Source organism: Phocoena phocoena, chromosome 15, assembly GCF_963924675.1.
Source record: "Phocoena phocoena chromosome 15, mPhoPho1.1, whole genome shotgun sequence".
Classification (NCBI taxonomy): domain Eukaryota; kingdom Metazoa; phylum Chordata; class Mammalia; order Artiodactyla; family Phocoenidae; genus Phocoena; species Phocoena phocoena.
In genome coordinates this window covers 15,611,388-15,635,358 of record NC_089233.1, presented here as the reverse complement: position 1 = coordinate 15,635,358, position 23,971 = coordinate 15,611,388, and the positions used below count along the sequence as shown (strand labels likewise).

General features: G+C 51.6%; 3 protein-coding genes across 4 annotated transcripts in view; 1 reads left to right on the top strand and 2 right to left on the bottom strand.

Moving 5' to 3' along the window:
- The window catches only part of BCL7C (BAF chromatin remodeling complex subunit BCL7C), a 32,562-nt gene extending 30,652 nt beyond the window's left edge, over positions 1–1,910 (bottom strand). The window contains exons 1-4 of one of the 2 annotated variants that reach the window (XM_065891823.1): positions 1,671–1,910; positions 1,041–1,119; positions 599–707; positions 344–505 (exon numbers count right to left, since the gene is read on the bottom strand). In XM_065891823.1, coding sequence (XP_065747895.1) covers positions 344–505; positions 599–707; positions 1,041–1,119; positions 1,671–1,762 — 442 coding nt within the window. In that variant the 5' untranslated portion in view covers positions 1,763–1,910. The remainder of the gene's footprint in view (positions 1–343; positions 506–598; positions 708–1,040; positions 1,120–1,670) is intronic. The other variant, XM_065891821.1, reaches the window with a different exon arrangement.
- Positions 1,911–5,037: 3,127 nt separating this feature from the next.
- Positions 5,038–8,481, top strand: LOC136134362 (cardiotrophin-1-like). The gene is made up of 3 exons (XM_065891824.1): positions 5,038–5,062; positions 6,243–6,361; positions 8,011–8,481. The coding sequence occupies exons 1-3, from the start codon at positions 5,038–5,040 to the stop codon at positions 8,479–8,481; spliced, it is 615 nt and encodes a 204-aa protein (XP_065747896.1).
- A 1,472-nt stretch (positions 8,482–9,953) lies between these two features.
- On the bottom strand, positions 9,954–13,102 carry LOC136135277 (cardiotrophin-2-like; the record flags this gene model as incomplete). Its single annotated transcript, XM_065893180.1, is given in 3 exon segments — positions 9,954–10,106; positions 10,108–10,413; positions 12,953–13,102. Coding segments are annotated over 3 exon segments (609 nt in total), but the record flags the coding sequence as incomplete, so codon positions are not given.
- Between the last annotated feature and the right edge of the window lie 10,869 nt (positions 13,103–23,971).

Below are 23,971 nucleotides of genomic sequence, written 5' to 3'. Positions count from 1 at the left end.
TTCCATGGTGTTCTGAGGATACAGCGGTGAACAAGATTGATATGGGCCCAACATTCAGGAAGTGACATGAGGTGGGAGTGGCAGAGAAAGATACTTAACTAGTAAAAAGCTAAATTTACATGAAAACCTCAGACAGTGCTAAGTTATCCACAGATGCCAAGAAGCCAGGGGAAGGAGACAGATAGTCCCTAGAGGAAGGGCGGTGACTTTCCACAGGACTCAGGGAAGGCCTCCCAAGGAGGCAACACAGGATGGGGAGCAGGTCGAGGGGTAAGCTGGTGGCTTCGACCTTGGAGAGAACAAGGTTCAGAAGAGAGGGCTCCTGGGAGGCACCTGGTCCTACCTCTCTCCTGGCCCAGCTGTGGGGGCTGAGCATCCTCCGGGACCCCTTCTGGTGGTCCAGCAGGTGACACAGGGCGGCTGGGCTGGGGGGTGCCCCCAGGGCTGGGATCGGTGCCCTTTTGCAGGGAGCCTTCCGAATGGAAACTCTGGTTACTGTTCTCATCTGTGGGAGCAAAAGCCAAAAGGGTTGGGCCTGAGGCCTCCAGCCCCCTCCCTCAATCCCCACAGCCCCCCACATCTCAGCATCCCTACATACCATTGAGATCGAGCAGGATGAGAGGGCCACCCGCTCGGGGACTGGCGCCCCTGCCCCTCCGCTCCCGGCCTCGGGACCTCTCTGCGCCGCCACCTGCCCTCCGTCGCTCCTGGGGGTTAGAGGGCTAAGGGTCAGAGTCAGCTTTCTAGTTAGCACTTGCAAAGCCCCCACTGTACAAATAAGGAAACTGAGGCACAGAGAAGCAGAAGGCCCTGCGTGAGGGGACAGGTTGTGCACACTGGGTTAGGTCTTGAACTGGGGTGGGGTGAGCGGGGTCTGGTGTGGGGGGAGGGGGAAGAGGCGGAGTTGCTACTAATTGTTAACATCTGTCCAGGCTCCTGCATTTGAGGTCTGAGTGGGGACTGGAGGTGGAGGCCAGGGTGGGGAGGGGCTCGCCTGAGGCTGCACAGAGGAAGGGCCTGGTGTGGGAGAACTTGCTCACCTCCTCCTGGGGGTCCACCACTGGCACCCACTTGAAGATACGAAGGGAAGTGTCGCCCACAGTCACCCAGCGCTTCTCCCTGTGGGACGGTGGGGGGACTGGGTCAGAGAGGCCTGAGGAGAGAGCCACCCCAGAAGCTGGACACATCTGGGGATACCTGTAGAGGTGGTGGCGGTGCCGGAGGGAAGGGGCAGTTTTGCTAATGGGACATAGTTAGAGAGAGAAACCCTGCAGACCCAAGGGTATAGATGGGGGGTGCCTCTAGAGAGAGAGTGTGACTTGGGGTCATGGCTCTGCAGACCCCTGGGGTATATACGTGGAGATCGCGACTATGGGCCGGGCTGGGGACCAAAGCAATGAAGATCACTCTGCATACTTGCAAAAGGAGTGTCAAAGCTTCAGGGGGCGGGGCATAAATGGGGGCTCCAGCCTCGGGAGGGCAGGGCTGGGGAACACGCTTTGTAGACCCCAGGGTGTAGCCAGGAGAAGGAAGATAGAGCCCTGGAGATCCAGGGCGCAGCTGGGAGGCACACCTAACACCTGGGGGCCACAGCTGGCGAAGGGGGGTAGACGTATCTGGGGGAGGAGTGGCCCATCGTGTCCCGTCCCTGGCCCCGGGGCAGCGCTCACCATCTCCGGACCTTCTCGATGGTCGCCATCACCTTCTTGATGTCATCCTTGGCCCGGCTCCGGGTCTCGGCCCGCACGGTCCGGCCGGCCATGCTGGCGGGGCTGGGGCCGAGGCCGAGCCCGCGGTTGGGCCGCCTCCCGTCCGGCTGGCTCAGGCTCGGCGCCAGGCCGGGGCGCCGCTCTCTCGGCCTGTCTTCTCTCCGGGAGTTGGCCGCGCCCTCCCTCGCTCCCCAAGGCTTCCGCGAGTCCCCGCCCCGCTTCCTGCCGCCGCGCCCCGCCCCGGCCCGTCCCCGGAGCGGCCGGGAGGCGCGGGAGGCCAGAGCCCAGGCCTGGAAGCCGGCCGACCCCGCCCCGACCGGGCCCGCCCCCTCGGGGCACCCGGACGAGCAGCGCCCCCTGCCCGCCGCCGAGAGGCAGGTTGGGGGCCGCTGGGCGACTGGACGCGCGCGGTGGGGCTGCGGCCTTGCGTTCAGACCACGTGGGCGCCAGGGGGCGCGAGAGGGTGTGTGTCCTGTGTGCTACCGCTGCGCGTGGGGGCGTCCCTGGAACGGGGTGTGTGTGTGTGCGCGTGTGCGTGTGCGTGGGTGTGTGTCTTCCTCGTCAGGCTCTCTGGTTCTACAGTGTTTAACTACCCATTCATTCAACAGTCTACTGAGTGCCAGTTACGTGCCAGACACTGCAAATATGACTGACTCCCCACCCACCAGAATGGCTAAAGTGAGAATGACGGACCTTACCAAGTGGAGGCAAAGAAGTAGAGCAACTGGATCCCTCATATTTCTGGGGGAGTGTAAATTGGTAGAGACACTTCGGAAAGCTGGCGGGTTTTCGAGTGAAACTCTATGATCCAGCAGTTCCACTCCTAGGTCGTTAACACCCAACAGAAATGCGCCGGTATCAGAACCAAGGGGCCTGTACTGGAATGTTCATAGCTCTATTCATAATAGCCTCAGACTGGAAACAACCCATCAACAGGGGAGTGCAAAATGATTGTAGTCTGTTCAGACCATGGAGGACACAGCAAGAAGAGTGATGTCCTGCTACCCCCAACAACTGGGACAAGTCTCATGAAAGAAGTCAGATACAGCACTACACACTGTATGATTCCACTTATATAAAGTTCAAAGCAGGCAAAACCAGGCTTCCCTGGTGGCGCAGTGGTTAAGAATCCGCCTGTCAATTCAGGGGACACGGGTTCGAGCCCTGGTCGGGGAAGGTCCCACATGCTGTGGAGCAACTGAGCCTGTGTGCCACAACTGCTGAGCCTGCGCTATAGGGCCCAAGAGCCACAACTACTCAAGCCTGTGCCCCTGGAGCCGGTGCTTCGAAATGGAGAGGCCACCGCAGTGAGAAGCCTGCACACCGCAACAAAGAGTAGCCCCCGCTCATCGCAACTAAAGAAAGCCCGTGGCGCAGCAATGAAGACCAAACGCAGCCAAAAATTTTTTAAAAATTTAAAAATTAAAAAAAACAGACGAAACCGATTAATGTTGTGAGAAATCAGAATAGTGGTCAGCCTTGGGACTGGGAGGGGCTGAGAGGGGGCTCTGGGAATTGGTCATGTTCTGTTTCTTAATCTGGTGCTGGTTCCCAGGGCATATTTACTCTTGGAAAATTCGTCAGGCTGTACCCTTATGATGTGTGTACTTTTCCCTGTGTATATTTTACTTCAATGGAAAGTTTACTTAAAATGAGTGTGTCTTGGTTGATTTTGTTTGAGGCTGTGTTTGTCAGCAGATACCACCTTCTAAATTTCTGTTGTTACGTGTGCATGTGTTTCAAGGGTGTGGCTATTGTGTCTGTGTGTTTTGGTGTTACTATGTTCAGAGGGGTTAAGGTATAGAAAGGTGGTTATGACAGCATTTCTGGATCCAAACTGCTGGGGTAAAATCCCAGCTCTTCTTGTCCAGTGACCTTAGACAAGTCACTTATTTCTAATTCCTCAGCTATAACATGGGAGTGAGTTAACACCTGTATAACTTAGAACAGTGCCTTGCACATAGTAAATACCCAACAACAGTTTCTGTTAAAAAAATGTGTGATGGTGACTTCCCTGGTGGCGGAGTGGTTAAGAATCTGCCTGCCAATGCAGGGGACACGGGTTCGAGCCCTGGTCTGGGAAGCTCCCACATGCAGCGGAGCAACTAATACCATGAGCCACAACTATTGAGCCTGCATTCTAGAGCCCACGTGCTGCAACTACTGAAGCCCGTGCGCCTAGAGCCTGTGCTCAGCAGCAAGAGACGCCACTGCAATGAGAAGCCCACGCACTGCAACGAAGAGTAGCCCCTGCTCACCGCAACTAGAGAAAGCCCGCGCACAGCAACAAAAACCCAATGCAACCCCCCTCCAAAAAAAAAAAGTGTGTGATGGCCCCACCTGCTGTGCCCTCTGCCAGTTCATCTCTTTCTTCCTTTATTCTGACAGTTGTCTGCACATGGCAATGTACTCACAGACACACAGGTCTCCTTCCCAGTTTCTTCATTCACAAACCCCATAACAAGCTGTTGTCTATCGTTTCCCCATCAGACTGTGAGCTCCTCAGGGGGCTAGAGACCAAGAATGGATCATCTCTGGGTCCCAGAGCTCAGGAGAGTGTGGGTGCCTGGGAACCATTTGTGGGGATAAGTAAGTGCGTACAGACCGTTCAGCATTTGTCTGCATCAGGTTAGTGGTTTGACGTGTGGGTATGACTCCCTGTACCTGTCTCTTAAGTTTGTTCCTGTGTGAAAACCCTTCAGTAGATGTGGGTGTGTCAGAAGAATTCTCTTACTGGGTCTAGTAAGGTGAGGTGAGGTGGCCCCCTAGTAGGTGTGACTGTGAAAACAAGGGCAGGAGACATCTGAGATAGGCCGGGAGGTGTATGTCCAGGCAGGTGTGGCCTAAGCCTGAGGGCCCCCACCTTGGCCTCTCACGCACCCCGCTCTCCCCTCCCCCAGTCAAGAGGAAGGGCAGCACATTCCTGTCCTGCCAGCTGCTCCCTCTCCACCTCCCACCCCTCCCCAGCTTTCTCCGAAAAGCAGCCCGGGCGCCAAGCCTTCCCCCAAGTCGGAGCCTGAGCCTTCTCCTCCCATCTGACTCAGGGCTGACTCCCAGGCCCCGGCAACCCAAGCCTGCAGGTCCCGAGTCCACTCTGCAGACAACCTGCCGCCCCCTTCCCCTTCCCGACTAGGCCGTGCATGCAGGGAGCTGAGCTCAGGGCCAAGGAATCCTGCCTGGGGCGGCGGAGGTGGGGTGGAAGGGGGGTGTAGATTGTTGGGGTCTGAGCCCTGATTGGCTACGGCCGGGCCACGCCCCCACCCTTTTCCCCCTTCTCCCCTCCTCGGTAGGGGGGCGTGGAGGCAACCGGGATCAGCCTGGGGCCAGCATGAGCCGGAGGGAGGGAAGTCTGGGTAAGGGGCTGAAGGGCCGGATCCGAGCGCCGAGGGGAGCAGGGGTCAGAAGGGCTGGAAGCTGGGGTCTGGGGCCCCGCCACCCCTAGGTCCGGGAAGGGAGCGGCCTGAGCGGGGGAGAGCAGGGCCCCGGTGTCAGGTAACGAGCGGGTGAGTTGTGCGTCAGCTGTGGGAAGGGGCAAGCGCCAGAGTTTAGAGGAGGCCTGGGGCTGTGACTTCAGGGACTTGGGCTCAGGAGGTAGATTACCGGTTCGAGTACACCCTGGGGGAGAATTGGGGTCGTGGCTGGGGCAGGACGCCGGGACCCTATCTGAGTACCGGGAAAGAAGCAGAGCTGGGAGCCAGAAGGAGGGGTAAAGTTAGGGGCGGAAGTCTTTGGGCCACAGGGGCTGGTAAGTGACAACAGGAGACGAAAGTCAAGGCTGTTAAGGATAGGGACCCGCGGGGCAAACTCTAGCGAGGGGCGGGTCGGGAGTTGCCGGTCTAGGACTACAGTCCCCAGCATGCCCTGTGCACGCGCGCTAGGCGTCTCGGGAAATGTACTCTTCTTCCAGGGACACCACCCTCTAACTTGTGCTGGTTAAGGCCGGTTGCTGATTCATTGAAACTGTACGGTGCCCAGCCCACGGTTTTGCATAGAAGGACCATCAGGGAAGAAATGGCACTTCAGTATCCCAATCTGTAAAATGGGCTTAAAGGCTTGTTTCAATTTTAAGTTCTGTGCTTCGATGATGCTGAATTCCACCAACAATCACTGAGGTACAGAGATACGTGAGCCCTGCCCTCAAAGGGCTCCCATGCTGAGGCAGATTCTCACAGATAAAAGAGATATTAAAAGAACCGCCTTGGAAGTATGAACAAATGGCCTTAAGTAGAAGGAAGAAGTTAATTTAAAGGAGGGGTGAATCTGGAGGCTGCACTGAGGAGGCAGTATTTGAATTTGGCTTTAATAGGATTTCAACCATGATTTGGGGACAGGGAACACATTTCAGGAGAACAACCGTTTGGCAAATGTCTGGTGCCCTATTTTCCCTCAGTTGGAATGGGACAGAACCTGCCTGGCTTAAAAGGTGGAGAATTCAGAGTGGAGCTTCCGGGTTCAGGAAGAGCCAGCCTGGAAGAAGTGGTCAAGAAGCAAGGGGTTGGGGTGCCCTCATTCCTCCCCCCCTTTTCCCACCAGAGGACCCCCAGGCTGACTCCTCAATCTCACCCCTTCCCCACTTGGAGTCCAAGATCCAACAGACACACAGCCTTGCCCGCCTCCTCACCAAATATGCTGAGCAGCTGCTCCAGGAATATGTGAGTGGGGTTCGGGGTGTGGGTACCAGGGGCCTGGGGAATGGGGAAGTACATACAGATCAAGGGGTCCTTGACCACCCATTTTCTCAATCTCACTTCACAGCTGCAGAAATTGGGGCTCCCAAGAGGGGTTAGTAACTGGCCCCTGGCCACACAGCAAATTGGAGGAGGACCCTGTCTGTGCCCCAAATGCCCCTCCATTAGCCTCAGCATGGAGGCTCCCTCCTTGGTACTTTAAGACAGAAGCAACCTGAGAGAGTGAAGAGAACTCTGGTCTGGGAGTCAGGAAACCTATGTTCTTAGGCTCTGTGTGATCTTGTCATCTCACCTCCATGAGCTTGGGACTCCCCAGTTGTAAAAGGAGGCAGTTAAGGGAATTCCCTGGAGGTCCAGTGATTAGGATTTGGGCGCTTTCACTGCCAGAGCCTGCGTTCAATCCCTGGTCGGGGAACTAAGATCCCGGCAGGACCAAAAAAAATAAAAAAGGAGGCAGTTGAATAAGATGAGCTGTGAACTCTTCTACCTGTGTTATGCAGAGAAGCTAAGAAGGGGTTTCAATCTAGGGGTAAAAACGCCATCCCAAGAGGACACTTTTACAGAGGAGAAGGATCTGCCAAAATCTTTGGTTGGCCAGAGGACACTGACAAAGGAAACTAGATAGTTCCCCAAAATACTCTGATGTAGTGGAGGGAGGGTATAGTTTTGAATCAGATAGACTGTAGCCCTGCCAACTTGTTGTGACCATGGGCAGTACTAATAACATTAAACATAATAATTTAATAATTATGACAGCAATAGTAAGATAATAAAGCTAGCTTTGTAGTCCTACCAACTTTGGTTCAAATTCCAGCTTCTGCCCCTTCCTAGATGGATGACCTAGGATAAGTCAGTCCCAATATCCTCATTTACAAGACCATGATCATCATCATCACACCTATTATTGGGAAGATTGGAAATAGTGTGTTTAAAGCAGCACAGTGCCTGAACCAGAAGCAAAATGTTAGGAAAGGATAAATGGTATTGTTATAGCATCTTTACAAGTTACAAATCACCTTTATCTTTTCATTTGTTCATTCAATTCACATGACAGTTATTCATTGAGCCCCTGGCTGTGTGTCAAGCAGGTGCAGAAGTGGGGAAGAATGGGGGGAGGGAGTGAAACAAACTCGGTCCCTGCACTATTTTCTGTGATTCTCAAGAGGTCCGTGGTAGGAAGGCAGGACAGGGAACTGTTCCCCCATCTTACAGAGGAGATCACTGAGGCTCAGAGAAGGAAACGGTTTTGCACTGAATGGCACAGCTAGTAAGTGGTGGAGACAGGATTTGAAGCTGGGTCTGTCAGATAGCATTAATAAAAGAGCTAACATTTTTTGTGCCCTTCCAATGAGTCAGAACCTGCCTTAAGCATTTTAACGGGCTCATAACTACCTTATGAAATTGATATGGTTATTATCTCCATTGAGGAGATGAGGAAACAAAGCAGTGGTGTAAAGCGCACGGTGGTTTTCGTTGTTTTGTATTATCTCAAACACAGCCTCTCTGTTGGCAGGAGTGTGTCATTTACGAGATGGGGACACTGAGGACCCAGGAGAGGGGTGGGGGGCTGAGTCCCGGGCGGAGGAGCCGCCCTGACTGCCGCGTCTCCGCAGGTGCAGCACCAGGGAGACCCCTTCGGGCTGCCTGGCTTCTCGCCCCCGCGGCTGCCGGTGGCCGATCTGAGCGCCCCGGCCCCGGGCCACGCGGGCCTGCCAGTGCCCGAGCGCCTGCGGCTGGACGAGGCGGCGCTAGCCGCGCTGCCACCGCTGCTGGACGTCGTGCGCCGCCGCCAGGCCGAGCTGAACCCGCGCGCGCTGCGCCTGCTGCGGCGCCTGGAGGACGCGGCGCGCCAGGCGCGGGCCCTGGGCGCCGCCGTGGAGGCCGTGCTGGCCGCGCTGGGCGCCGAGACCCGCGGGCCCCGACCGGAGCCCGCCGCCGCCGCCGCCGCCATTGCCGCGGCCACTGTCACCGCGGGCGTCTTCCCGGCCAAGGTGCTGGGGCTCCGCGTGTGCGGCCTCTACCGCGAGTGGGTGAGCCGCACTGAGGCCGACCTAGGCCAGCTGGCGCCCGGGGGCCCGGCCTAAGAGCGGGGCACGCGCCGCAGCTCGCGGTCCCCTCCTGGGCCGTCTCCCCCTCTCCATCCCTCTCCATCTCCAGCAGCGTCTCTGTGTTCTCCGACCGTCTCCATCTCTCTATTTGCTTTGTACACTCTCGATCTCTTTTTCTCCCTGGGGCCTCCTTGTCTCCGTCTGTGACTTCCCATGTCTATCACTTCCTTGCTTTCCCCCTCTTCTTCTCCATCGCTTTGGCCTGCCTCGCTGAGGATCTCTGTCTCCCCTTCTCCCCATCTCTTGCCTCCTCTTGGCCCCATGTGAGCATGTGTACATCTGCGCCTCATCTCAAGGGGACACCTGGCACTCTGTTTCCCTCTGTCCTTCTCTCTGTCCTTTCCTGGCCAGGGACATGTCTGCTGACCCTGTAGTGGGTGGGCTCCTCCAGACAAATTTCAGCCACCTTCCCCCAGGGTCACTCCACCTGCTGCTCTCCCCCTCCCACATCCCACCCTTTGCGGCCCTGCCTCCTCTGCCTTTGATGTCCTTTCCCTTCTTCCCCTCCCTCTGCCCTATCCCTGTACCTTCCCTTCCCCCCAAGTTAGGTCTACTGGAGAGAAAAAAAAATCACCCCTTAAAAAGAGTTTTATTTACGAGAATAAATTAATTTTTTGTAAATAAAATGTTTAAAAATAAAAAGAACACTAAAGTTACCAGTGTATATAGTTGTTGAAAATGGGGAGACACCTTTAAGGAGAATAAGGTCCTTGGGTTACAAACTGGTTCCCCCAGACATCCGCAAAAGCCACAGTATAAATAGGAGATTCATGAGAGCCCCAGGCCAGGGATGCCATCTCTCAGCCCAGAACAGGAAGTGGATGTGTCCTGAGCAGGAAACAGATGTGACACAAATCCTTAGTTTTTCAAGAATCGGACATCCATTGAATAAGAAGTGAAGCCCCTTAAGATGGGAAGTTGGAACAGTGGCCATAGTCGGAAAGGTAGACTAGGGGAGGAAATGAGCTCCAGCAAGAAGGGAGGCCTAGTTGCTCAGAAAGTCCATATCTTCATACAGGAAGTGAGGTAGACAGAGACAAGAAGGCAGCCCCTGGACCTCCCCAAAATTACAGGAGGGAGAAGGTCTCAGGGAGAGCCCAGGAAGGAGGCCAACTGTACTGCCCCGTAGAGTGGGAAGTGAAGCCGCTTCAAAGAGACACTTTTTTCCACCCAGGAGGCGAGCAACCAGTACCACTGGACTGGCAATCCATAAAATGATATCCATAGAGTCCCACCCAGATCTGGAAGGGAGGCCATAGGACCTAGGCAGGAAGGCCCAGGCAGTGGCGACTTGAGGCCTGGTTACCAGGAAATTTTCCCAAATACATGGTACACAAGCCCTGTCTCCTAGACAAGATGTGTCTCCTTTCTAGCCAAGAAGCAAGGCAGAAAAGAGTCCGTTGTGAAAGGGGAAGTATTGCAGCCTCTGACGGGAAGTTCCACCTCCTCTACCCAGGGTATTTGGCCTTGAGCAGAGCCAAGTCCCTCACAGCTCGGTCAGTCCAATGGCCACATTCCCAGGTTACTACATAACCTCGACATTTCCTCTCGAAGGCCGAGGCCCCGAAGGGGACAAGCCCGAGAGTGTCCTCTTCTGGGGGGGATAGGCAGGCCCAGGGCAGTCATGATGGCAGCCATGTTGCCCAGCAGGCCTTGGGCCCTGAGTGTTGCAGCCCCTAGCTGAACCAGAAGGATGGGACTGCCAGGGTTCAGGTCACTCTGGTCATCCCCCACGAGCTGGAGGTGCTGGGTCAAGGCCAGGAAGGCCCCCTGGGCACAGCTCAGATGCTCCCTATCATTCAGTGCATGCCAGGTCCTGAAGGAGACGGCGGCAGGAGCCAGGCTGCTGAGCTGGAGCTCTGGTGCTGAGAAGCCAGGATCACTAACGGGGCTGCCTTGGCCCTGGAGCTGCATGAGGGACAGAGGCGGGAGTGAGGAGGCCAAAAGGCTGCCCTGGGTCTCCCCTGACTTCACATCTGCCTTCCATGAGACTGGCATCTTCCCAGCGGGAGTTGACATTCCCTGCCTCTCAGGGAGTTGGTGAAATGTTCTAGCACAGAGCCCGGGCTCTGTTAGGTTCCAGTTTGGCCTCCCTCACATACAGGTTGTGCAACTTTGAATCACAGCTTCAGTAATTCCCATGTGGCACTATTATGGTGAAGATAAGTAATGTATTGGGCTGGCCAGAAAGTTAGTTCGGTTAATGAATACACTATTCAATAAAGTTCTTGGTGAAAATGAAAGATGTGTCTTTTCTTTTTTCTTTCTTTTTTTTTTTTTTGCAGTACACGGGCCTCTCACTGTTGTGGCCCAAAAGATGTGTCTTTTATTTTTACGCAAAACTGAACAAACTATGGGGCTTCCCTGGTGGTGCAGTGGTTGAGAGTCCACCTGCTGATGCAGGGGACACGGGTTCCTGCCCCGGTCCGGGAAGATCCCACATGCCGCGGAGCGGCTGGGCCCGTGAGCCATGGCCACTGAGCCTGCGCGTCCGGAGCCTGTGTTCCGCGACGCGAGAGGCCACAACAGTGAGAGGCCCGCGTACCGCAAAAACAAACAAACAAACAAACAAAAACAACTGAACGAACTAGTTGGCCAACGCAACGTATAAAGCACTTAGCACAGCATCTGGCATACAATAAGGGCGTTAATATTGTTCACGAACTATATATTTATATTAGAATCACGAACACTATGACTATGTTATTATTGCAATATTTTCAATATAAATATATTATTAACAATGTATAATAGTTACAGCCCTATTTCCTTTTTATTCACAGCATTTAGTGGTTTATGTTTGTTCATTTTATTATAATCATTAATAAATAATTCTTAATATTATTAAATTTAGCTGAGTGACTTCTCCATTAAAGTTCTCGCCTCCACAAACCTAGGTCCACAGAATTTTAATGCACACTGATAAATCCCCTAATTGATAGATCGTCTGGTCCTACATCCCCATCTTACAAGTGGGGAAACTGAGGCTCAGGTTGCCCAAAGCTACCCAGGGTTTGGTGGATATGAGACTAGAAACTAGATTAAGTAACTTCACATGGACCTAGAATATAACACAGCAGAAGAGTCACAAACCCCAGGGCCTCCAGGGGCCAGGCAGATCATGTCACTTGGGGAAGAGGGCAGGACTAAGAGGGGGGTGGGGGTGGCAGGAGGCCAATTGGATCCCTGTGCCTGTTTTTGACAGGTACTCATACACAGAATCTGAACAAGCATTGCATGGCCTAAACAAAACATCTGTGGGTCAGACCCAATCAGGAGGCTGCCAGTTTGAACTTCTAGACCTGAGATTTTATGACCTCAGACAAATTATTCCCCCTCTCTAAAACTCAGTATTCCTTATCTGTAAAATGGGTTGTAAATCCACCTCTCGGAACTATTTGAGGAGTCAATAAGACAGTGAGGCTAAGGACTTCCCCAGTGGTGCAGTGGTTGAGAATCCGCCTGCCAGTGCTGGGAACGTGGGTTCAAGCCCTGGTCCGGGAAGATCCCACATGCCGTGGAGCAACTAAGCCCATGTGCCACAACTACTGAGCCCGCGTGCCACAACTACTGAAGCCCATGTGTCTAGAGCCCATGCTCCGCAGCAGGAGGAGCCACCTCAATGAGAAGCCTATGCACTGCAACGAAGAGTAGCCCCCGCTCGCTGCAACTAGAGAAAGCCTGCGTGCAGCAACGAAGACCCAACGCAGCCAAAAATAAATAAATAAATATTTAAAAAAGATAATGAGGCTAGACTTCCCAGCATGGCTTAGGCTCAAGCAAGCACGGGGCAGGCTTCCCTGGTGATGTAGTGGTTAAGAATCCACCTGCCAATGCAGGGAACATGGGCTCGAGCCCTGGTCCAGGAAGATCTCACATGCTGTGGAGCAACTAAGCCCGTGAGCCACAACTACTGAACCTGAGCTCTAGAGCCTGTACTCTGCAACAAGAGAAGCCACCGCAATGAGAAGCCCGCGCACCGCAACAGAGAGCAGCCCCCAATTGCCACAACTAGAGAAAGCCCGTGCACAGCAACGAAGACCCAACGCAGCCAAAAATAAATAAATAAATATATCAAAAAAAAGGAAAAAAAGAAAGCACGGGGCATGAGGTAGTTGTGGAAAGAATCATGATTCCCCTAAAGCCTTTCCCTCTATGTGCTTCCTTTGAATCTTCTAACAGTCCTGAGAGGTCAGCCAAGGCAGGATCACCAGCCCATTTGGCGGATGAGGAAGCTAAGACTGGGAGAGAAGGAATGACTTGCCCAAGGTCAGCCAGCCATCAGTGACAACGTTCCTGGGAGTATGTCTCTAGAAGGCAGAGTCCCTATACCCTTGGACCCGCGGAGGAGCCTTCCTCTGGCCTTGCTCTGCTTCCCCTACCCAGAGCTGGGCCGGGAGGGTGGCGCCCTTCTCCCCTCATTCCCTGCTGGTGCTGTATCACTCACATAAGTCTGCAGCAGTGTTGAAGTATTCTTCCGCATGTAGAGTGCCAGGCTGTAGGCTTGACTGATGGGCTCAGCTGGGGAGATGGGGGCTCCCAGACTGAGGGGTGGCAGCAGCAGGGCCAGCAGGCAGAGGGCGGCTGGCAGGAGAAATCAGAGGTCAGCACCTCGCCTGCCAATTCATTCATTCATCATAAGAGCTCCTCAAGTGGGTACAGCCCTTGTGGCCTACAATGATCTTGTGTAACCAAGTCAGGGCAGAACCATCCTTTAAGCCCATTATTTCCAGCCCAGAATATCCCCCTGAACTCCAGACTCATGTGTTCAACTTCCCGCTTGACATATTCCCTTGGATATTAATAAGCTTCTCAAAGTCAAAATATCCAATGCTCAAAAAAAAAAAAAAAAACAACGCTCAGCCCAAGATGCCCTCTTCCCCTTCCTCTCCCAGCCTTCCCCACTCAGGGAAGAGCACATCCATTCTCCCAGGTGCTCAGGTCAAAACCATGGGGTCCTTTTAGACACCTCATTCTCTCCTTCTTTTATGTTCAACCCAGAGTAAATCCTGTTGGCTCTGTCCTTAAAAGGTGGCCAAGAGGTCTGTTGTTGTTTTTTTTTCCGGCCAGACTGTGAAGCCTGAGGGATCTCAGTTTCCCAACCAGGGATCGAACCTGGGCTACGGAGTGAAAGCCTGAAATCCTAACCACTAGGCCACCAGGGAACTCCCTCGGTCTGTCTGTGTTTCTTTTTTTTTTTTTTTTTTTTGTGGTACGCGGGCCTCTCACTGTTGTGGCCTCTCCCGCTGCGGAGCACAGGCTCCGGACGTGCAGGCTCAGTGGCCATGGCTCATGGGCCCAGCCACTCCGCGACATGTGGGATCTTCCCAGACCGGGGCACGAACCCGTGTCCCCTGCATCGGCAGGCGGACTCTCAACCACTGCGCCACCAGGGAAGCCCTGTCTGTGTTTCTTGATCTGAGCACTTATGACAAGGATACCTTGACTTTGTGAAAATTCATTGAGCTGTATACTTAGGACTTGTGCACACTTCCCTGTACGTATTCGTTATTTTCAATAAAAAATTTTAAAAGATGAAAAGAAGTATCTAGAAGCGAGCTACCTCTCTCTCTGCTAGTGTCTCTGTCTCCACCCTTGCCTCCCTCCGCCACCCCGCAACTCTCCAACTCCAGCTAGATCCCTCCTCTGCCCAAACCTTCCCGTGGCTCCCACCTAACACAGTGAAAGCCAGAGTCCTCCGTGTGGGCTACAGGCCTGGCCCCTCTTTTCTGCAGCGCCCCGTGAAGGCTTTGCCTTGCTGGGTCCTGCCGTGAGCACCCCACAACCCTACCCAAGGCTGCTCCTTCTCGTCCTTCAGGCCTCAAGTCAAAAGCCCCTCTGTCTCCCTGATGTGTAGTCTTCAGAGACTTCTGCTGTTTACAGACCCCTCATTGATTTATTTGTCTACTTGCTTGTTGCTATCTCTCCCCCTGGAATGTTGGCTCCAGGAAAGAAGAAACCTCACCTGCTTCATTCACTGCTGGTTCCCCAGCACCTAGTGCAGAGCTTGATAAATATATATATATATTTTAATAAATTTATTCATTTTATTTATTTATCTTTGGCTGTGTTGGATCTTCATTGCTACGCGTGGGCTTTTTCTCTAGTTGCGGCGAGTAGGGGGCTACTCTTCTTTGCAGTGTGCAGGTTTCTCATTGCGGTGGCTTCTCTTGTTGGGGAGCACGGGCTCTAGGCGTGTGGGCTTCAGTAGTTGTGGCACGCGGACTCAGTAGTTGTGGCTCACGGGCTCTAGAGCGCAGGCTCAGTAGTTGTGGCGCACGGGCTCAGTTGCTCCGCAGCATGTGGGATCTTCCCAGACCAGGGCTCGAACCCGTGTCCCCTGCATTGGCAGGTGGATTCTTAACCACTGTGCCACCAAGGAAGCCCCCATAAATATTTTTTGAATGAATGGATGCTGCCGTGAACATCCTTATCCTAGCCTCTTGGGGAACTGCTGAAAGTGGAAATATCTGGACTGGAGGGTGTATTTATTTTAAATTTGAGTAAATCCTGCCAAATTGACTTCTCAAGGGTCGGGCCCAGTTGTCCCCACCAACTGTGTGAGGATCAGAGAGGAGGGCAATTCCCTCAGGTCACCAGCTATGATGGAGATGAGAGACAAACCAGGGTGGCCTCCTTGGCTTCCCTGTCTACATTCCTGAATTCCCAGAAATTCAGAACTTAAGGGAAGGCCTGAAGGTGAAGGCCCATTCATTCATTCATTCATTCAACAAACGTTTTGCCTGTTTCTTTACTGTTGTGTCCCCAAATGCTTAGAATACTACCTAGCGCCTAACAAGCACTTGGTAAATATTTCTTGAATGAATGAATGACGAATGAAGTCCTCTGTGTTTAAGGATTTGGAGGTTCGCAACAGATGTAAAATAGCCAGGCACCTGAGTCAGACGGGCCAGAGGGCCGGGCGGTACCCGCTCCCGTCCTGGCCTCGGGACCTTGGCGCCCTCCCTCACTCACACGGCAGATGATAACTCATGCTCTCTCCTTGGCTCCTTCATCTCTGCAGTCTCCGGGTGGTTCTGGGGCATATTTCCTCCCGCCCTTCAGGTGGCTTTATACCTGGGGCTGAGCCCTAGGACCGCCCACGTGGGAGGGAAGGAGTCAGAAGCCCCGGGCACAGGGAATATGTAGGGAAGGGGACACTGAGGTGACACCCTCGTCCCCTACAGCCCCCAAACTCGACCTTAAACCCTGGTTGCTGGGAGAAAGGGGGCCAGGCGGGGAGGGGATTATCGGGGGGACAAAGGGGCTGCCCTGCTCCCTGCTGCTTTGCACGTCCAGGGATCCAGTTTCCTGTGAGGAGGAGGCCCCTGCTCCGCCCCACGGGGACCCAGGTATTGGGCCCTGGCTGCTGAGGAGTTTGGAAAAGGGACAGGAGGTTGACATGTCAGCAACGTCACCCACACACAGGTGCACCTTTAGACACAGGAGCATGTGCACGTCTACACACGGGTTGGCAAGTGGGCACGCACCAGACATGTGCACACAGTTTCATACGTTTTTTCAGTCAAGGATGTATTGACCGCAACTGTGTGCTTGTCCCTGTTCCAGATGCTGGGATAGAGCAGGGAGCAAGCCAGACACAAATCCCTTCCCTCTGGAGCTGACACTCTAGTGGACATGCCTACACCCGTGTTAGACCACATACCCTGCCAGGGAGAGCCAGACACGAGACTGCGCACGCGTCCACACAGACGCCTATGAACACACAACCGTACCCAGACACCCCACCAGAGGCACATGCTTGGAGCAGACACATATTCATATGGCGTGTACACGCACCATGGCCACGTGTATGCACACACACACACACGTGTGCAGCTGGAGGTCAGGAGTCCTGAGATTTAGCCGTGTCTCAGCCTCTGCTATCCTGGGAGATCTTGGGTCAGTGGCTGCCCTCTTCCCAGGTAAAGCACACAGGGACACACAGACATATACCTGAGGCCCTCCCCTCCCCCACCCCACCCCCGCCCCGGGGAAGCCTTGTGGCAGAGAGGGAGGGCAGAGAGACAGGTCCGGGGTTCTGGTCCTTCTCCAGAGCTTTCCCAGTCTCTCCATGAAGGAGATTCACTTCTCAGCCTCTGTCTACCCGCCGAGTCAGAAGATGGTGGGTCAGACGCCCACCCTGCTTCCACCCAGTTTCAGGGCTGAAATACTGCTCTACCTTTCTCCCCCATTGGGGCTGGTGTGGAGGGAGAAGGTCCATATGCTTCCTGCTAAGGCAGGAGCTACATCTGTTCATTCATTCACCCATGTATACATTCAGTCAGCAGTTATCGATGGAGCCCCTGCTATATGCTGGCACCTGGGTGAATAATAAGGGGCACACAGTCCAGTGGTCCCCTGACAACGAACATGTGAACTCATAAACAAACAAAATTTCCTAAAGTTACAAGGTGCTGAGAGGAAGCCAAAACAGGTTGACGTGATTAGCTGGGGGTAAAGGAGACTTAGATAAGGAGCCTGAGGCCCAGAGAGGGGCAGCTACTTACCTGGAGTCACACAGCAAGACCAGGACAGATTCTAGACACCTGCCCCCTAGCTTGGGATTGGATCTGGGGTATCCCAAATCGGAACTGTGAGCTGAAGGAGGGAAGAGGTTGAGGGAAAGATGGGTTCTGAGGTGGGGGATCCTAAATTGTGTCTCTGAGCCTGGGGGCTGCCAAGGCCGCCAGGCAGGGCCTGTGCTGGGCAGGCGGTGATGTCAAGGGATTAGACTAGGCCCATTGAGTGGGTGCAGTGAGGCATGGGCCAGGCCAGGTAGTGGAGGAGGGAGGAGGGGAAGAGGGAGGCAGACACCCGATCTGGTGCTATGCACAGGTGGGCAGTGTACGTGGGGCCGAATTTCACCCCAGAGGGCAGGCTCACCCTCATCCAACCACCCCACACCTCCTATTCCTCTTGGGGACTTCACTTTCTCTCTCTCTGGACATCCAGGGCACCCAGGTGCCCTTCACAGCTGGAGGAATTGGCCCCCATCCCAGGCCCAGCTCCATTTGTCCAAGGCATTTGTCTTGGCAGATGTCATTAGCTCTGCCACCCTATCCTGCCCCACCTCCCAGCCCACGTGTCTCCATCTCTGTTTTGGTCTCACCAGAAGCTGGTGCCTGGGAAATCCTAGCAAATTAAGAGTCAGCAGACTTGGGTGCAAATCCTCCCTTTGTCCATCACTAGCTTGGGCGAGTTACTTAAACTCACTGAGCTTTAGTTTGTTTCCTCATCTGGAAACTGGAAAAATCATTCCCACCTCCCAGGTTCTCACTGACTCAAGTGCCTTGACCCCTGCTATGAGGCCCCTCCCAGTCCCCTCAAGGGTTGCCCCAATGGTACGTAATGCCTCCAACCAATGACAAAAGCCTCAATGCCCCACCATCCCATGCTTAGAGCCCAGTCCCCACCAGCCACACTAATGCTCCCAAGAGATCTGTCCCTTCCATCTGCCAGGACACTCAAGCATGACCCCAATGTCATCCAGCAGGTCCCATAGTGAGGCCCATTCAGAACACACGAACATGAACTCCAAGCCAGATCCTCACCCAGACCCCAATAGTAGGCCCAACCCCATTCCCACCCCTAACTGCAAATCTTCACCCCCTACATCTCCAGGCAAAGAGAGAAGCAAGTGCAAAGGCCCTGAGGTTGGGAATATGCTTGGCAGGTTTCAGAAACAAGCATGGCTAGTAGACAGAGCAAAGAGATTGATTGTTGTTGAGACATGAAACAATGGGGAAGAGCAAGGGTTGCCTTGTCCCGCTTTGCCACCCCCATACCTTTCCTTGACTCTCCAGTGCTCTCAGGATATAGTCCCAGCTCTGTAGCCTGGCCTTCAAGGCCGTTAATCCCCCAGTCCCTGTGCAGCCTTGCACCTCACTTCTTGCTTTTTCCCACTTTCTATGCCAGCCGCGTATCCTGCTTCTCACGCCTGCTCAGCACCAGCCCCTCCTGTCATTCCCCCTGTGTAGAAAGTACTCCTCCTTCACCTGACACAATCCTTCTCATATTTTAACCTTCAACTTTGGTTTCACCTCCTCTGGCAAGCTTTTGCTGTCTCCTCTGCCCCTTCAGAGCTCCCACTGCCCCCAAGCTCCACCCCCTGTCCACTTACTGACCACCCTGCATTGTCATTCTCAGTCTCCTCATTTCTCTATCTACATGACAGGAGGCGGGGTCATCTCCACAGCCCCAGCACCAGGCCACCCACAAGGAAGACACCTCTGTGAGTGATGGGTGAAGGAAGGCAGGAGCATACTGGTTCCAGCTGGGGGCTCTGCAAAGCCAGGCCAAGGAGTCTGATCTGCACCTGATCTCTGGGAATGCCATGTCAGTGCCTTGTCTTGATGGGGTGGCGGGCCAACTGGGCAGTGAGGGCACATGGTCCCAATGCAGGGACCATCAGGACGAGCAGCACAGCCTACTCCATTCATTGATTCCATGAGCCTTTGCGGTACTGTTCCAGAGACTGGGATGGGAGTGAACAGGACCGAGGGGCATCCTGCCCTCCTGGAAGGTACAACCTTGCAGCTCAGTTGTCTTCATCATCATCACTAACATTTCTTGAGCACTGACTAAGGGCCTGGTGATGTTGTAAGCTCTTTCTGTATAATAATTCTTTCCTTTACAAAACCCCATGGAATGGATAGTACTGTTTCCCCATTTCACAGATGAGGAAATTAAGGCACAACAAGGTTAAGTGATTAGTTCAGGGTCACACAGCTAGTAGGAGGCATGGCTAGAGTTTGAACACAGGCTCCAGAGCCCAGTCTATGAACCCTTTCTACAGCCTTTGTCCCCCTGGGTTCCCTTCAGGAAACTGACGAGGTGCTGTCATCCCCATTTTGCAGATGAAATTCAGGGAAAAGACAAGAATCATATTTTTTAGCCTTTATTAGTCACTTTATACATAGACATTATCTCATTTAATCCTTGTAATGACCCTGGGAAGTAAGTTTTATGGTTATTATTCCCACTTTTACAGATGAGGTTCTTGTCAAGATCACACAGAACGGGAACTTCCCTGGTGGTCCAGTGGTTAAGAATCCGCCTTCCAATGCAGGGGACTCAGGTTCGATCCCTGGCCAGGGAACTAAGATCCCACATGCCGGGGCAACTAAGCCCGTGCGCTGCAACTACTGAGCACTCGCGCTCTAGAGCCCGTGTACCACAACTAAGACCTGAGGAGACCGGCCCCAATGTCTGGGCTGGTTCCTGTTATCCCATAGCCCAGTATCTGCACCACCATCTGTCTGCATTCAGAGGACACATGGTTGGACACCATGGTGACCAAATGGGAGGCACAGAGCCAGCAGTGCTTTGTGTCTATGTCTTAACCTAGTCTCATCTTGGTCCTTGGCACCTTCTGGGATCCACCCAAGCTTTGCCTCTGCTTCCTGAGCATCCCTGGGCTTGATGAGGAGGCCCAGAGGAAGAGGAAGAGCACAGATGGGAGATTGAGGTGTTGGCTTTAAAACTGGGAGAAAGTGGGGGTCCCCTGGTGGCCTAGCGGTTGGGATTCTGGGCTTTCATTACTGTGGCCTGGTTCAATCCCTGTCCCTGGTCAGGGAACTGAGATCCCTCAAGCCCTTCTGCACAGCATGTAATGAAAGTGAAAAAGAGCCAGCATGGCTGCCCTCCATTCACAGTTACATACTGAATTCCCACTGTGTAACCCAAGCTTCCCAAAGAAGTGACATATGAACAGACTCTAATCAGATGAGTAGACCCTACCAAATAGCAAAAACGACCCTAAAGCTATACTAAACACTGCATGCCAGAGATGCAGAACTGGGCAAGTAGGTCAGTGGAAAAGAATAGAAAGACCAGGAGTAGACCCATGTATACATAGGAATTAAGGATGTGATAAAAGGGACACTTCATATGAGGGAGGATAAGGATAAACTATTAAGATAAAAGAGGGAATTCCCTGGTGGTCCAGTGGTTAGGACTCGGTGCTTTCTTTTTAGTTTGTTTGTTATTAAGCTGACAGCTCTTTACATATTTTGGATATTAACCCCTTATTGAGGGACTTCCCTGGGACTTCCCTATTAAGATCCCCATGCTGAGTTTTATTTGTAAGTGGGCAAGTACCATCACCATAGGCTCATAGGGCATGCTAACTAGGGACTCAGACCCTTCAGGGGTGAGGGCCAGGGTCAACCCACCAGACAAACTGTCGAGACCAGCAGAAATACTAGCTGAAGCCAGAAGCAGAAGGGAAGGGGAGGGCTAGAATGAGTGGATGGCAGAGGAAAGAGGTGATAAATATCAATTAAGTCTCAGGAGCTAATCCTCCTTTTCTACGTTTACCCAGAAATTATGATCAGTCAGAATCTTGGGGAAGCTGCACCTGGATGGAGAGAACTTAATGGGAGAAGCAAGTAGATTTGAACAGTGCAAAGGTACACTGTAGTGCACACTGTTTGTGCCCCAGCCAGGTCCCTTTACCAACTGTACACCCATCCCCCACTTGCCCCACCTCCAGAGAATTGCCCAGCACCTCTCCTCCTGGAAAAACTTGGCCAATGACAGACTAGCACCAGATTGATAAAAAGGTAGATCCCTTGCCTCCAGGTGAAACTAACTTGGTGATACAATTTGGGCTCCAGAACTTTCTCTTTCCAAAGCTAGTCACCAGGTGAGACCACATTCTTGTTCAGCTTTTTGTCACTGCCCTATTCTGATGACCCCATTCTCCTGAGAATACTTCCCCAGTCATTTGGTCAAGAATTTCCATCTTGGACTATATTAAACTCAAAAGCTTCTACACAGCAAAAAAAAAAAAAAAAAACAATTAACAAAATTAAAAGACAACCTATAGAATGGGAGAAAAATTTTGCAAACCATATATCAGTAAGTGTTGGTGGGTTTTTTTTGGCTGCACAAGGTCTTAGTTGTGGCACATGGGATCTTTAGTTGTGGCATGTGGACTTCTTATTTGTGGCATGCATGCGGGATCTAGTATCCCAACCAGGGATCAAACCTGGGCCCCCTGCATTGGGAGTGCAGAGTCTTACCCACTAAACCACCAGGGAAGTCCCTCAATAAGGGGTTAATATCCAAAATATGTAAAGAGCTGTCAGCTTAATAACAAACAAACTAAAAGACAAGAACCAAACAAACAGCCACGAAAATAAAGAAAAAAAGGTAACAAAAAAGGAAAAAAACCCAAAAATTCCAATTAAAAAATGGGCAGAAGAACTGAACAGACATTATTCCAAAGAGGACATCAGGACATCAAAATGGCCAACAGGCACATGAAAAGATGCTTAACGTCACTAGTCATCAGGGAAATGCAAATCAAAGCCACAATGAGCTACCACCTCACACCTGTTAGAAAGTCTATCATGAAGAAGACAAGAGACAACAGGTTCTGGCAAGAATGTGGTGAAAAGTAAACCCTTATACATTGTTCGTGGGAGTGTAAATAAGTCCAACTACTATGGAAAACAATAAAGAGGTTCCTCAAAAAATTAAAAGTAGATCTACCTTACCATCCAGCAATTCCACTTCTGGGTGTGTACCCAAAGGAAATAAATATAGGATTTCAACGAGATATACGCGTTTCCATGTTTATCACAACATTATTCACAATAGCCAAGATATGGAAACAACCCAAGAGCCCATCAATAGATGTAGCACATATACAGAATGAAATATTATTCAGTTGTGAGAAAGGAGGATATGGACGAACCTTGAGCACATTATGCTAAGTGAGATAAGTCAGACAGAGAAAGACAAGTGCTGTATGATGTCTCTTATATGTGTAATTTAAGAAAGTTAAACCTGTAAAAAACCAGAGAATAAAATGGTCTTTACGAAAGGATGGGGCGGAGGGGATAAGAGTGACAGTGTTTAAAGGTACAAACTTGTAATGAGTAGTAAATAAGTCACAGAGATCTAATGCACAGTATAATGAATATAGACAATAATATTTTACTATAATTATATAATGTGATAGATATCACTACACTGACAATCAAATTACAATATACAAACGTGCCAAAGTAAGTATACATTAAACTTATACAGTGTTACACATCAAATTTATTGAGTTAAAAAAAAAAAAGAATCCCCATCCTGGGCTCTGTTTCTCAGGAAACTGACCCAAGGCAGATCCCTTTCTAACACCATTAAAAAAAATAAATTATAACTATATAGCACAGGGAACTATATTCAATATCTTATAATAACTATAACGGAAAAGAATCTGAAAAAAATATATGTATAACGGAATCACTTTGCTGTGCAACTGAAACTCACACAATATTGTAAATCAACTATATTTCAATAAAAAATAAATAAATTATAGGTTAAAGACAAATGTGAAAGAGATCTCTAAACTTACTAAACAAAAATATCTTTCTTTCTTCTAAAGAAAGTCACAAAACAAAACATACATTAAGTGAAAAGTAAAATGTTGATAAATATAAGTACAGCTCTAGTTTTGTTTTTTTTACCATAAGTGTACCCAAATATTGCTCTTGATTACTCACGTGCACTCTCTCACAATGCAGACCACGAATATGTCATGCTTTCACTGATATTTTCATTAGTATCATGATGATTTTAAAATATGTGCCCACATTTTTTGACGTGCCTCCCTTCAAAGGGAGCAGGCTGATTCCCCTTCCCTTGAATGCAGGCTGGTTCTAGTGACTTGCTAGTAGCAACTAGAATGTGACAGGAATGATCTTGTGTGACTTCTGAGGCTAGGGCATAAGAAGTGTCGCTCTGGACACTTGCCCTTGGAACCTAGGTGCCATGTTGTGAGGAAGCCCAGGCGACATAAGAGGCCGTGTGGTAGGTGTTCTGGCTGTGAGCCCCAAGCTCAGCCCTCATCCATAGTCACACATATGAGTGAATGAGCCTTCAGATGATTCCAAGTCCCCCCAACCCCGGCCCCAGCTTTCAAGTCTTATAGTTGACACCCCCAAACATGGTAGAGCAGAGACAAGCCATCCCTACTGATGCCTGACTGAATTCCTGATACACAGAAACCATGAGAGATCATAAATGACTGTTATTGTTTTAAGCCACTAAATTTAGGAAGCAATAGATAAACTAACACAGGGGCCCTGTGAAATATATGGCACAAAAATGAAGAGCAATTGAATTACATAGACTCAGTAACAATTTGCAGAAAGAACCCAGACAGTTCACAGCACAGAGCGAGATAAAAGTGCGTTTAACATTTCAGACTCCTTAGAATTTCTTAAATCTTCAACATTTCATATGCAGTTGAGCTGACTGTCCCATAAACATAGTTTGTTGTCTTAGATATGTGAAAATTGTCATGCAGAAGAAACTTCTGTTTGGCAAACTGAAAAGCCAAGTTGGTGCTCCCATGCAAGGACTTGAGGTGTACGTGCTTCCCAGTAACACTGAATGTGTGTGAGGGCACATGTGGGTCCATCCCTAGGCCCAATTCCCCCTCACTCCACCTACAGCCTAC

Coding starts and splice junctions, on each gene's coding strand:
- LOC136134362 (XM_065891824.1), top strand. CDS start 5,038: ATGAGCCGGAGGGAGGGAAGTCTGG. Junction 5,063..6,242: donor CCGGAGGGAGGGAAGTCTGG/GTAAGGGGCTGA, acceptor TTTTCCCACCAG/AGGACCCCCAGGCTGACTCC. Junction 6,362..8,010: donor AGCAGCTGCTCCAGGAATAT/GTGAGTGGGGTT, acceptor GCGTCTCCGCAG/GTGCAGCACCAGGGAGACCC.